This window comes from Athalia rosae, chromosome 3, assembly GCF_917208135.1.
Source record: "Athalia rosae chromosome 3, iyAthRosa1.1, whole genome shotgun sequence".
NCBI classification, from domain to species: Eukaryota; Metazoa; Arthropoda; class Insecta; order Hymenoptera; family Athaliidae; genus Athalia; species Athalia rosae.
In genome coordinates, this window is record NC_064028.1 from 3,339,501 (window position 1) to 3,353,248 (window position 13,748).

General features: G+C 37.2%; 4 protein-coding genes across 9 annotated transcripts; 2 read left to right on the plus strand and 2 right to left on the minus strand.

The window, feature by feature from the left end:
- Positions 1-5: 5 nt before the first annotated feature.
- On the plus strand, positions 6-1,013 carry LOC105686310 (essential MCU regulator, mitochondrial). Its single transcript, XM_012400978.3, has 2 exons — positions 6-513; positions 766-1,013. Exon 1 carries the CDS (start codon positions 205-207, stop codon positions 481-483), a length of 279 nt encoding a protein of 92 aa, XP_012256401.1. The 5' UTR covers positions 6-204; the 3' UTR covers positions 484-513; positions 766-1,013.
- On the minus strand, positions 866-8,107 carry LOC105686303 (protein flightless-1). Of its 2 annotated transcripts, XM_012400964.3 has the most exons (22): positions 7,704-8,105; positions 7,359-7,469; positions 6,822-7,060; positions 6,551-6,712; positions 6,140-6,360; positions 5,853-6,069; positions 5,495-5,736; positions 5,303-5,394; positions 5,151-5,221; positions 4,820-5,066; positions 4,556-4,741; positions 4,111-4,425; positions 3,848-4,023; positions 3,621-3,747; positions 3,426-3,548; positions 3,136-3,339; positions 2,924-3,045; positions 2,568-2,819; positions 2,342-2,468; positions 2,072-2,254; positions 1,864-1,977; positions 866-1,786 (listed from the first exon to the last, which is right to left on the minus strand). In XM_012400964.3, the coding sequence occupies exons 1-22, from the start codon at positions 7,764-7,766 to the stop codon at positions 1,652-1,654; spliced, it is 3,729 nt and encodes a 1,242-aa protein (XP_012256387.1). In that variant the 5' UTR covers positions 7,767-8,105; the 3' UTR covers positions 866-1,651. The 2 variants fall into 2 exon arrangements, with proteins under 2 accessions (XP_012256387.1, XP_020708088.2); XM_020852429.2 differs by having other exon boundaries at positions 2,924-3,339; positions 7,704-8,107.
- A 76-nt stretch (positions 8,108-8,183) lies between these two features.
- Positions 8,184-10,670, plus strand: LOC105686308 (mitochondrial import receptor subunit TOM22 homolog). 2 transcript variants are annotated; one of them, XM_012400976.3, is made up of 4 exons: positions 8,184-8,534; positions 8,613-8,938; positions 9,364-9,469; positions 9,619-10,670. In XM_012400976.3, the coding sequence occupies exons 2-4, from the start codon at positions 8,828-8,830 to the stop codon at positions 9,822-9,824; spliced, it is 423 nt and encodes a 140-aa protein (XP_012256399.1). In that variant the 5' UTR covers positions 8,184-8,534; positions 8,613-8,827; the 3' UTR covers positions 9,825-10,670. The 2 variants fall into 2 exon arrangements, with proteins under 2 accessions (XP_012256399.1, XP_020708091.1); XM_020852432.2 differs by having other exon boundaries at positions 8,616-8,938.
- LOC105686305 (RNA-splicing ligase RtcB homolog) lies at positions 10,608-13,690 on the minus strand. Of its 4 annotated transcripts, none has more exons than XM_012400966.3 (11): positions 13,539-13,690; positions 13,005-13,118; positions 12,707-12,902; positions 12,443-12,573; positions 12,149-12,275; positions 11,961-12,067; positions 11,719-11,878; positions 11,451-11,626; positions 11,233-11,367; positions 10,984-11,148; positions 10,608-10,905 (listed from the first exon to the last, which is right to left on the minus strand). In XM_012400966.3, exons 2-11 carry the CDS (start codon positions 13,098-13,100, stop codon positions 10,678-10,680), a joined length of 1,521 nt encoding a protein of 506 aa, XP_012256389.1. In that variant the 5' UTR covers positions 13,101-13,118; positions 13,539-13,690; the 3' UTR covers positions 10,608-10,677. The 4 variants fall into 4 exon arrangements, with proteins under 4 accessions (XP_012256389.1, XP_012256391.1, XP_012256390.1 ...); XM_012400968.3 differs by having other exon boundaries at positions 13,005-13,105; positions 13,539-13,663; XM_012400967.3 differs by having other exon boundaries at positions 13,398-13,539.
- Positions 13,691-13,748: the final 58 nt, after the last annotated feature.

A 13,748-nucleotide genomic window follows, 5' to 3' on the forward strand; every position in this document is an offset into this window, starting at 1 on the left:
TATAAACGGGACTGTATACTGACGTATCTATAAATGCTTGTTTCCATTCTCGTTCGCAAACGGAGATCATCGTCGAAACAGCCGACTTTTCCCGAAGCAGGTGAAGTCGTGGTTTATTTTTGGTTCAATCTTGATATATCGTCGTGAACGTGAAATTATGATATCACATTAATTTCAACTGACTGGTTGGATGGTGATAAGAAAATGTCTTTGCATAGAGTAAAGTTATTGTTATCGGGCTTAAATCCCCCTAAAAAACTAAGTGCTAGCAAGATTTTTCACCAAGAAACACGAACGGTGACAAATACACGTTCAGGAAGTCTCCTTCCAGAACCGAAAAAAACACCTTTCGGTATTCTTGGTATTATTTGTGCGGTTATCCCGGGTCTACTTATTGGTGCTACTATCAGCAAAAATATGGCTAATTTCCTTGAAGAAAATGAGCTGTTCGTGCCGTCCGATGATGATGATGATGATGACTAGACTCAAATCCTGTAGTATCTCGTTGTGAAGGTAAATCCAAGAATTAGTGGTTCCTTTTTCTCCTACTAGCATACTACTAGTGAACTATGAAAATATGTTATGGTATATTCATCAAACTGTCAATAGAAATCACAGATCTCGTCAACTATGCGTAGAATTTTTTTACAACGTATGGCAAAACATTCAGTATTACACTTGCATTATTAGCTCTTTGGTAATAAGATAATAATAAACCACAGTTTGCTTGTGAGCAGTGTCCTTCAAAGGTGCATTATTTTCCAGGAATGTTGCATTACGATCCTTACTTGCTTCATAGCCTTGCGCACACTGCAACAATATGATCTGCAATTACAATGGTCTGAAGAAGTTGAGGCACAATTGCTGGCGTTTATTTTTAGGTATTTATTTACAAAAATGACAAAGTTTTAGTACGCACAGTAGTAGTTGTACAAATTACAATTACCTGCAATATAATGATCACAATGTTTATTAAATTAATAAATGGCAAATAAATATGTATATATATGATATACTGTAGTCTCTTTCTTTTGCAAGTCTCGTCTTTTCTATCTGAATAAGTGTTGCTGGCCTTGCTAATGGACCGAGAAAAGCAACAAACACATCATCTTTTGAATAATCACAATAGAAAAATGTACTTTTGTAAAAACTACATCATTAGCTCTTGATACATGGCTGTCTAATATGTACATTCTTCGGGACAAATGTTTGATAACACAGTAATGAATCCTGATACAAGGGCAAAGCAAGACAATCCGATCTTAACTATGTAAAAACTTGCCTGACAAAATCTAGATTGTGAGAAGAGAGCCGCATAAGTGGTGTGTGTTGAAAAGAAAATCGACACAATAATAATCCAGTGTCAGGAGTTACTTAAAAAAGCGCTATATATGTGGAAGACTACTGTTGGTATCGATGCTCTAATATTGATATCCGATTGATCACAATTGAAAAATACTTGGGGTAACTGTTAACATATTTTCGTTAAAACTTCAGAGAGCCCGAATTTGAAATATCAATCATACAGAAATGGTATGCATACTATATTAGAATGTCAAACAAAAGTAAAATAGTAATGAGCGATTGGTAGAAGTGAATAAAATATAAGGTGGAAGCACTGCATTTTGATGCATTAGTGTTATCTGAGGGGTTACTCTGGAGGACGTTTATGTAATCCCCAACCGTGAAAGCATTTTGTGAATCTACGCGACTCTTTGCCCTTTGCAGTAAGAAAAAGTTTCCTAGGTGTTTCCGGCTGCTTCACACGTAGGTGTTGTAAATAAACCTGCATAGAAAAAAATTCTCATTCAGAATATTGTTCAGACACAATGGATCAATATGAAGTGGAATCAGTGAATATACCTGCGCTGATTTGTAGGCAAGTTTAATTTCCACTTCTGAACATCGAGCACCGAGCCATAAAAATACTTGCTCACCATTATCTAGCACCATAATGTCGTCATCGGCCAAATCATCCTGTAGAACAGTTTTGGAAATTTAGTTTTGTGGCAAAAAACTAAAAATTGGTTGAGTGATATTATAGCAATACGATACTTTGGTAGAAAATTACCTGACAAAAATCTGTACATTTCTCACTAATTGTGAAATATCCTTTTTCATTTGAACAGCGAAATAGTCTAGTGTAGTTCATGTAGTCCGCATTGGTATCATATGGTTTTTTTCCTCCAATGCCAACCCAGAAAAAGTTATCTGGCTCTTCACCCTCGTTTAGTACCTGCAGACTTATCCACGGCTGTTGAAGAAAACGTACAATTAAATTTTTTAGAAATGGAAACTGGAATCATTGAAATCACATTGTATCTGAGGTAGCAGTACATACGTTATTGAACATCTCTTCGGCTATCTCCTCTGTAAGTCTGGCTTCTTCGCTGTCAGCTTTGGATCCAATCCAAACGTAAACGATACCAGTTTCGTCGTCATTATTGAACGGCACATTTAATATATAGCTGTAAAATTAGATGTATTTACATTGGTTAAGAAAATAATTTTCTTACTGTTCAGAACGATGAAATCATCTCCTAAAATAATAGTGATTAAATTATTACCAAAAAGCAGAATTCAATAAACTGGCATCCGGATTCACTTGAATCAATCTTGTACACAAGGCACTGCCATTACTTCGGAGATGGTAGAATTCAACCTTATTGTTAGCTGGTGACTTTGGTTGTTTGCGCCTACCATGGCGTATAATGAATTTGCGTTTGAAGTGCGCCATGAATTTCAAATTTTCTTGTTGTTGATGAGTTCTAACAACTTCCAATTTTTCACCGAATAAAGATTTGAACTTCTTCTGCAAACTGTGAGTAAAATACAATTTAGCTCATTCATATGCATAACTGAGCTGATTCATTATTACGTTTTGCTTTCAGAGATGTGCTAATACCCAATAATTGTGGCATACCTGAATGTGAAGGTGAGCCAACCCATATTCCCCGCATCTCTACCTTGCCAAAAGTATACTACACACTGAAAATCATCTTCACACTGGTCATCACCTTCCTCGCTTCCATTTATATCTAAAGGCTGAAGATTATGGGACTGGTTGATTAGAGAATCATGATTTTTGGTTGCCCGATTCAAGAAATACTGGTCAAATTTAAAAAAAACACTCACCATCCAATATCGACATAAAAATACATAACAGTCCCCACTGTAGAAGTGACCAAGTTCTTCTTCTGGAAGACGTACAAATTTTCGTCCCTCCAAAACAAAGGCTTCCATTGCTTCTAAATCATCGTTCCATTCCGCCATCAATTGTTGAGCTTCTACCGCAGACATAAGTGGCTGGCGAGGCATAAACAGCGCAGCAAGATCTGCCTGTGAGACGGAAAAATATAAAATCACGGATTTATTCGATGGTTATTATTGTTCCGACGGAATCTTCCATCGCACAAAAAACATACTTTGGTGTCTTGTTGCTTAGCCCATTTGGTAAGATCCGCGCCAGTCTTTGCCACAGATTCGGCTGTTCTCGTGAAATCAACTGCAATTACTTCATCCCAACCAGTGAATTTGGACTTGAATATCTATTGGCGTAGGTAATAGTGGGAGTCATGTCTAGTTTATATTTTATAATCGACGATAGTTACACGACATACCTGTGATTCAGTGCCTTCTTGCAATCTTGTAACCAATGCATATTCAGGTCGGTCGATCATATTAAATAATTCTTGAGACAGTTTGACAGCAGCCGCACGAACAAGTCTGGTCGATTTCTTACCAAACCTGTGAAAATTTTATCGGATCATTGGAGGAATAATACAGCTCATCAACTAAATCGATTGGACAACGAAAAAAAAGTAAGAATTCATAACAATTTACTCACCAAACGAACACGTCCAAATAACAGTCTAAAATATACACATTGCGATTGTTGAGTAAAGTATTGACTAACTTTCTATGTGGAACTTCAACTTGTGGCAGTTCCAAATATCCCATACCAAGTCTTACTTGATACAAACGTGGCGTGACAGGTGTGAAGTCTGGATCAACATGTTCCTGCTATAAATAACAACGTAAGTTTTTCTCGGAACCCATACCAGAAATTTTTGATATTAAATGTAAAAATTTCATGTCATGTAAACTTACTATATTCACGTTTTCGATAGAACGTATGTTAGTTTCATCGAGAGATTTCCAAAATTCCTCCGATTCAGAGCCCATAATCTCAGTGATAATATCCGCTTTGTTCTTCCGTTCATTTTTATTAATTTTTTCGGCCAAAAGTCTCGCCTTGGACTTTAGTGTGTTCTTTGCTTTGATACCATACCACATAAATATTTTAGTTCCTTTGTCCAAAACAAACACGAATCTTGGATCCAAGGATTCGACGCCTACGGGAACTGCTTCTAAGTGGATCGACGCACCAGCAGCGTGGACTCGATAAACCCTGGTAATGGCTGGCTGTGGAAAATAAAAATCTTCACACATCTATGATAAATCGATGCTACGGTAGCCGGACATTTTTCTGGTGAACTCATTTAAAAATTAAACTAGTGACCTTGCTATTGCAATGATTTTATGTATACAATACCGGGTCTTCAATGGTGTAAAAGCCGGAAGACGTTCGGCCTCCCTCTATGTAGGTGATTTCTGCATCAAAAAGTAGAAGAAACTCGTCCGACTCATCTCCTTGCTCCTCTCTTATTGTGCGACATTGTGCACCAAGATAATTGCGCAGGTTCACTGCGTGAATTGCAGCGCAGGCACGTTTGTCTAACTATTATCAAAACAGTTATGAATCTCAAATTTTGGGATGGAAAGTAAGTAAATTTATATCAAAATTTTGTCGACATACTGTAGCTTTTTCTCCAATCCAAAAATATATTGACCATGTTAGCGAGCCTTGTTCGTCAACTCCTGTTTTTAACACAATGTAACAATCTCCTTCATAGAATTTACCGTGGGCAACTTCATCTATTTGATTTGGAAGGAAGTTTTCTATTTCCCAGATGGATAAGCCAGGAATCTGGCCCGCATCATCATCAAATATTTCTGAATAATCCAGTGGAGGTTTTTCAAGCGTTTCGTCCCATCTCTTTGGCCTGTCGACACGGTAAAAAAAATAATAAATTACATAAAAAAAACAAAGTGCAAAATCAATTTAGGAATCGGGACAGTGAGCTCACTTCAATGATTCCACCTTGGCATCTTCCGACCCTTTATCCTTATTTTTATCTTTAGCAATATCTTTCAACCCCTAAAAAATGATAACTACATCTTATTATTCAAGGCTATAAGTTGTCTCCCATTAGCCACAATACATAGACTATTGAGATACCTTTAAAATTTTAGCTTGGTCTTGGTCAGCCTCTTCCTGATCCCTCCTCCGTCTTAAACGCATTTTCCGAGCTATAGGATCTTTACTACTATCTATAACACAGTATCGCAGGTTGGAGTGAAAAGTTCCATTGTTACAAGTAACTGCATACTGAAATTGGATGTATTCATTTTTTGAAAAAAAAGAACATACTAGCTGTCTGAACTGGGGCTGGTATATTTGCTCCAGCAAGACGTAATTGATGCTGCAGTGAAAAGTCGATGTTGTAAAATTCTATCCCTGATCCTCTCTGTACTTCCATCGGTTTTGGGGGCATGACTAAATTAGGATTATCTCGTAGATCAAGCTGATCTAAATCAGTAAGTAAATGAATCGCATCAGGAACCGTTATTAGTCGATTAGACGTCAAGATCAATTGCTTCAGAGATCCACATCTGTAATCAGATAATACATAATATAGGTATCGTGATTCGTGAAACGTTATAACGTACGTAGCTGAATCTCCAAATATCAGTGACTAACGTATTCTATTCATAAATTTTCACGCTACCTGCATAAGCCCTCGGGTATCATTTCCAGATGATTGTTTGCTGCTGAGAAAACTTGCAAGGAGGATAATTTTCCTATTCCTGAAGGAATTCCTTCAAAGTCTAATTCATTATCATTCAGGTAAAGCCTTCGTAATGTATTGATTTTGCACAAAGAACTAGGCAATGTTGTTAATTTATTTCTGCAGAGGTTCAAGGTCTCCAGTTTCTGCCAGAAATCTGTTCACAAAATTTCAAATTATATCTATCAAATAGTGATGTCATATTGTATCAAAAACTTATACATTACCAATAGCTGTTGAGAGTTCGGTGATTTGATTGTCGCTAAGATTGAGGCGACGTAAGTTTGGAAGTGAATATAAGGCATCTGGTACTCGCGGCAGTTCGTTTTGCGATAGATCAAGTTCCTGTAGATTTGTCAGACTCTCCAGGCTCGAGGGAATGTTACTCAATGTACGCTGAGTGTCTCGCATTTGCAGTGTAGTCAAATTCATTAAAGATGGTAGTTGTCTGGATTCCCGATAAAATATGGATATAAATTCATTTATAAAATAATTCCATTAAAGAGAAATTTTAGAAATTCAAGTGGTGCTATACATTTCATGTCATTACATTTTTGTAGCACTGTCTACAAGTCAAATCGACAGATGTTTGCTTGTTAATTTTTTCAATATTGAAAAAAATAATATGATATTAAGACCTTAGTTGAAAATGTCCCAATGGATTGTGGTTGAGATTCAGAGTCTGTAAATTTGCCAGCCGACGAGTTTGAGGTGGTAAAGTTTCTAGTTGGTTGTGACTGAGATCCAGAAACAGCAGGTCTGTTAAGTGGATGAATAACGTGTTCGGAATCGTTTCAATGCTGCAGATGAATAGAAAAAAGAAAGAACAAAAACAAAAAGAAAGGGTGTTATTACTGGACATGATATACACTCCAAATGAAATCAAGCCGATGGAGGATGAAGACCTACTGATTATAACTGAGGTTTAGATTGAGGAGAGATTTTGCTTTCTCCAAGCCTTCCGGCACTTCCTTCAGATTATTGTGACTAAGATCGAGAGTAGTCAATTCCTCCAAGTGAAACAATTCTGTCGGAATGCCACTACTCTTGATATTGTTATGCCGAATGTTCAATGTTCTTAGGCAACCTAATTCAGTCAACTCGCCATATAAACGCTCCAATTTATTTTTCACTAAAGAAAGATGTTCCTAAAGGGATAAAATGATACATTACTGTAAAACCCATTTTGTTCCATACCCTAGTACAGGCTGAAAAAAAACCTGTTGGAAATTATTCCATACTTAATTGCAAAGATTTGAATAATCACAAGAAGAGTAAGTATGAGATAAGAACATTAAAATAACATATCATGACATACTTTGAGCAAAAGTCTTATACTTTATATTTTATATCTTGGGTTCACTACTTTATTTGCTTGCTCGTACGTGACGTGTAGCAAACTTCAACTTTTACAGGTATTAACTAAATAGCAGTGAGAAAATTTACCAATTTCAATAACTTTCCCATCTCTTCAGGTATCTCTGACAAATTAGTCTTGTCTAATTTGAGCCATTGTATTCCAGTCATCAAGCGTACAGATGGTGGAAATTTTCCCTCCTACAGAACATAGGAATATTGAAAATAAAGAAGAGATAACTGAAATATTTTGATCGTTCTGAACTCTTTGAGTTCACAAATTATGGGTGGACTTCTCATTTGGAATATGTGTTACTGCCAAGAGATTATCATGCAGACTCATTTTTCCAACAAGATGTGTAACAGGTATGATGTAAGGTAGGACTAGGGCTTCCTCAACTTAAGGAAGCGTTGAATAAATGTGAAATTACTTACGCTGAAATCATTGCTGCTGAAATCGACTCCACGAACAAAAGGTAAAACACCTGTGTTTGCCATTGTCGATGGATGGTATTCACTTAGTTTCAGTTAGATTTCTTTCAAGGTATCCACAGCTAAATGTTTAGTTTCGTTGATCATACCACACCCTTTCAAACGTGATCTAGCTAGGAAGTACTATTTGCTAATCGAAGTACCATTAAAAAGGTTAAGTTGCACGCAGCGATAATGGGCCTGTCTCCTCAAACAGAATCATTAGATTTATCCGTCGTGCAACTTTCATCAGTTTTTAACCGTAATCCATTCGATGTTTTGCTCGCACTCAACGTCAGTAAAAAAATGAAAAACAATAAAATGCAGGAGCCATAAATCGCCGATAAGCAAATTAGGATGACGTCAACCTCAGAGTCAAAAGGAGTGTTGAATGGTGTCGAGAAGTGCGGTAGAAGGTTGTCTGAAATAGTACGATGTTCGAAGAGCCTGAAACAGTGGCCTGAAATAAGATAGGGAAAGAGCATTGGAGACAAATCGGGATCTCATTACACAGATTGCGCATGTGTGCTGTCAATACCTATTCAAGGGTATATAATCAACCTATTTTTATTGTGAACATTGTGCAGATAATGCAGTCACAGTGGTAGTAACAATTTTGTTAAGACTGTGGACAACGCTGTGGACGCACTGTAGTGGATCTGTCACCACTCTGAATGCTGCAATTTTAGTCCTTAAAAAAACAGTCGACCTCAGTTATTTTCCATATGAAAATCAAATAGTAAAAGTATCTTTTAATGTCATGGTCAATCTGAAATTCCACCAATCTTCCGGAGAGTAAGAATTATTTGATTCATATTCTAAAATACACCACTTGCATTCAAATTTACCACAGTTCTTGATTCTCACGCATAGCAGACGAACGGCCCCCTAGCATTCGGGCTCATATTTGACTCAAGCGGTAGCGGTGTTTGCCGAGTGCCGGACTGCAGAGGCCGAACTTTCAGCAAAAGCCGTCTGCACGAGGGCAGGTATATGGATGAGAGTTGTCCTGAGAGTGGAAAAGTTAAAATTTACGTACAGTGAAAATTATACAGAAATAAATATCAATTATCATACAATCAACGTATATGGCTTCTGTCGAAGAATTAGATCAGTTGGACAGCGGAATGGGCAGCAGTGACGCGCGCTCTCCAGAAGTAAAGTCGATCCTCCCGGACGACGATGAAGATGAGGAGGAGGTATTTTATCATTCACACGACTTCAAACGGATCTCTAATTTTGTATCACCCTTGTATTGTTCAGCTCCCGAATTTTTTTACCCATAAGCGACACAGTAATACTTGTCGTTCTTACATTAACTTGCCCCGTTTATCTCCATTTTCCAAGTGTACTTCGGAGATTTTTATGTTGTTTTTGGCTCAAAATACTATCAGTCAAACGTATTCCACTAAAATAATTTTAGTTTGATCACATACTTTACTGTGACATTTTTTCCACCAATGATTCAGCATAATGGTTTTTCTATTTCCCAAAAACGTGTGTTATCAATGATAGTCATTGAATAGATTTTGAATGGCCTCTAGATATTCAATTGTCGGTAAATCGTCCACACTAATTATATAACACCAAGATTCAAACAGAACGATTTTTCTTTTGCTATAAGGATGAGAGCATTGTTGAACGGTTAGCCGGTCTCACAGAAATGTTCCCTGAGGATGTGCGACGACTGGGATGTACTGTCGGCTCTAGTCTCTGCAGTTTTGTAAAAGGTAAATCATTTTGCTATGTAACACCAATGAAATTGCATAAAAATTAAAGATACATAGAGTGAATTGTGTCAGAAATTATTGCAACTCGTAATTGGTATGGTATGATGTTGGAAATTCTAAAAAATCAATCATAAATTTCGGGCTTTCAGGATTGTATGGATTTTCCTGTTCAGCAACTTGGCTGTTTTTTAGCTCGACAGCAATCCTATTTGGGCCAATAATATTTGAAGTAGAGCGAGCACAAATGGAAGAAGTGCAGCGAACGCAACAGAAACAGGTCTTGCTAGGGCCAAATTCCGCAGTTTCTAACATGGGCTCACCTGGCCTTCCAATGTCTCCGCCTGTACAACGATAGGCTGTGGTGTACTGCAGCTCAATCCGATGTGCATTGAGTTTCTCTACTCAATCGTAACACTACGATAACTAACCATTATTTTCTCAAACATTGTACAAGTTGTGCGTAGATTCATTACTACTTGGCCAAAACTCCGGCAAACATATACACATTAAACAAATTGTATGAGTATTTGTAGTTCCAAAGTCTCTCGAAATGGGTTCATATCATTTCATGGCATTTAAGAATAACATAGAGGTTTATGGGAGTGGGGAATACAAGATTCAGATTGGTTCTGACTTTTCTTTGGAAGGTAAAAATGACGCAGCTGCTCTAGTGACGAAATAAATTTATTATAATTGCAGTGGTCAGATTTACTTGTGCAGTACATTATTTTCTCGGAGTCGTTCTTGTCATCGCGGTAATGCTAGTTGATACGTAAAGCGAGGCTTTCTGACAGTTATTAGGTTTCATTTTATGCAATGTAACAATATTCGTTACATATCCTCAGATCAATTAATTGTATAAATATTTTTAACTATACTTAAAATTCTTGCTGCTATCGTTGGGGTAGACCATAGTTCATATTTAGTTATGTCTGTACGATATTCTCACTTTTTGTTCGAATGTTAACAAAAAAGCAAATAAAATGTTAGTCAATTGAACAACAACGTATCGAAAACCTTATACAAAAAAAAAAGGAAAGGAATAGAAAAAATAGGTCTTCAAAAAAGTCATCAAGCATATGATTATTAACTATTATGGATGGATAAACGGAATGAAAAATAATTAGATGTACTCCGGTTATTAAGCATTGATATATTATCACAGAAAATGTGTCCATTGCAATAAATTGCGTTATCATGACTTAGAACTACCCCTTAATGACAGCAATGGGCCTTAATTTGATGGATTTGCGTGATATTCCAGCTGCGTGACAAGTATTCACTACATCAATTACATTTTTGTAGGATTCAGGTGCCTCTTCCATGACCAGGTTTGGCGATGCCACTCTGATTGATATACCAGATTCTTCAAGTTTTGCTAATACGTCTTTGAAATCCAGATTACGCCGTGCTTTTGCACGCGACAATGCTCGCCCCTGGTAATAATTATTGACATTTAATAATGGAGAATCAATAGACGGAGAGCATGTGAAAAACTGATGAAAAAAACTAACCGCTCCATGACAAGTTGAACCAAAAGTTTGTTGCATGCCTTCTTCGGTTCCCGTAAGAACAAAGCTACATGTGCCCATTGTTCCTCCAATTAAAACGGGTTGGCCAGTTAACTGGTAATCGACTGGAATGAGAGGATGGTGTGGTGGAAATGCTCGCGTTGAACCCTAATTGAAACAAGTGATGTGCATGATAGAATAAGAACGTGGTTCAGGAAAACACAAAGCACACGGTTCAAGTTTGTGCATTACCTTTCTGTGAACCAATAATGTTTTTTGCTTTCCATCGACAATGTGTTCTTCAACTTTTGCAATATTATGCGATACGTCATAAATCACATGCATATCCAAATCGTCGGGAGACATGTTGAACTGCTTTGCAAAAGCCTGTACATATAAAATGGAATTTTTAGATAGGAAGTCTTTTACTGTTCTAATGGTAGCAATCTGAAATAAATCCTTGGACGGACCTGTCGCGTAAGAAACGTCATGGAGCTGCGATTGACCCAGGCGAAATTAGCAGCGGCAGCCATTGACTTTAAATAGTCTTGACCCTCGGTAGAATTGATATGAGCACAAGCTAGCTGTCTATCATTGGTTTGGATGTTGTCACGTTTCATAGCTTTCTCCATTTGTACAAGCGCATCTGTAACACGTAGTGAAGCATATCATCTTACAGAGTTGATCAAATATTTTATAGCAAGGCCAGTAGTTTCTATAACGTAGTATAAAGTATACCAGTAGCCACTTGATGCCCAAATCCTCTACTTCCAGAGTGAATCATAACACAGACTTGGCCTTTATCTTCGATGCCCATTTTGCTGGCCGCCCATTTGTCATAAATCTCTTCCACCACTTGTATTTCAGCATAGTGATTACCAGCACCTAATGTGCCTAACTATGACAAAAAAATTATCTAATTACAACTGTACGAGAAAGAAGAATTATTATAATATATTGGCGGAAATGTCATTAAATACCTGTGGCAGACCGCGCTTTTTGGCCCTTGTCGATACTTTTGATGGATCAGCATTCAGCATACGACCATTTTCCTCACAATGCTCTTTATCCTCCGCCCAAATATATCCTGGTATGAGAAATGATTGATTTAAGAATTCAAGAAACTAGTAATCACTTTTCATCCGTAAAATTCGATCAAGACACAAACCTTCTCTAAGAGACCAATCCATTCCCATTTCCAAGGCCTCTTCCAAATCCTTGGCACCCATTGGTATAATTCCCTTTGATCCAACTCCAACCGGGATATGATCAAACATGCTCTGAGCTAGTTGTTCCTATGGATAAAGGATTTTTCCCAAGTTGAAATAAGGTGGTTTGCCTCAAAAACTAAGACGAAATATTCAAGTAAATTGCTTACAGGAATTTATGAATGAAATAGAGTAAATTCGTTCAGAAGCGAGTAATCTTTCATTGATTCATGAAAAGTCAAACATTTGCTCACCTTGATTGGCTGGACATCTTTCTCGTACAAGTTTGTTCTAAGCAATCTAACACCACAGTTTATGTCAAATCCAACTCCTCCAGGGGACACGATTGCTTTTGGATCATTCATATCAAAGGCTGCCATATTACCTGTAAAGACACTTGTACTTAGCCAGCGCACACGGTACTACAATTACTGTAAGAGATGTAAAGTTATGAATGAAAAAATTAACATCAATTCATAACTGCAACAAAGATAAAGAGAATAAATATTGTAGCTCACCGATGGCAAATCCATATCCAGAGTGGACATCGGGTAAACCTACAGATCTGCCAACAATCCCTGGTAAAGCAGCTACGTTAGCGATCTGTTTTACTCCTGGAAGAAATCCACCAACAGATCCAGGCTTACAGGAGAAGCGTAATTCTTCAAGCATCAGACGTTCCAATGTACTATTCACATAGAATATACCTTCGACCTTGTATTATTGGAGAAAAATAAGTGATACTTTGTTATTTTATAAAGCTCATGTACCTAGGGAGGTATTCTTAAATATTCAGATTGGGTATACTTCTCTTACATTCATGTTGGGCTGAAATCCCTTTTTAATTCTCCAAGAATAATCATTGATTTTTTCCAGGTACTGTAGTTCTTCCTGATACTGTCGAACCACCATGTTTCCTGTACAATAATTCTGAAATTATGTTCAATGAGATCAACAATCTATTAGCGTTTCAATTAACAAATTAAACAACGTGGTGATGGTCATCTGGCATATCAAGTTACAAATGCAGTAAAATTAGTGAATAGTAGGTAGGGCAATTTTTTAGGATTGTTCTCATGTTATGTGAATGAATCATTTTTCAGGATTATGGGTTGAAACAGTTGGGCTTTGAGTAAGCTGGATCAGATCAAAACTTCCAGAATATCATGCAATAATGAGCAATAATATGCCATAGTGTTAAATGCATACTAGGAACCAAAGAAACCACGTCTATTTTCAATCTAAGTCGCTGTCACACACTGACAAGTGCCTTAAAAAAAAAGATAATAGAAGCTTGTTCGATAATTAAGTATTGCAGTATAAAAATCAAAATTGGATCCACTGGTTTACCGGCTTTTATTAACAGGTATGGAAATAGGTTAACTCGCTAACGCTCGCCGTCAGTTAGCTGTCATTTAGTAATCCAGTCTAGGGTGCTTTTCATGTGCTTTTTACTAGCTTTTGGCGGCGAATTGTTGATAAAACAGTACCAGCCCGTTTTATGTAATACGTAGGTTACACATCCACCAGCAAGAGGCGCTAGTAATCAAGTTTCAAAGT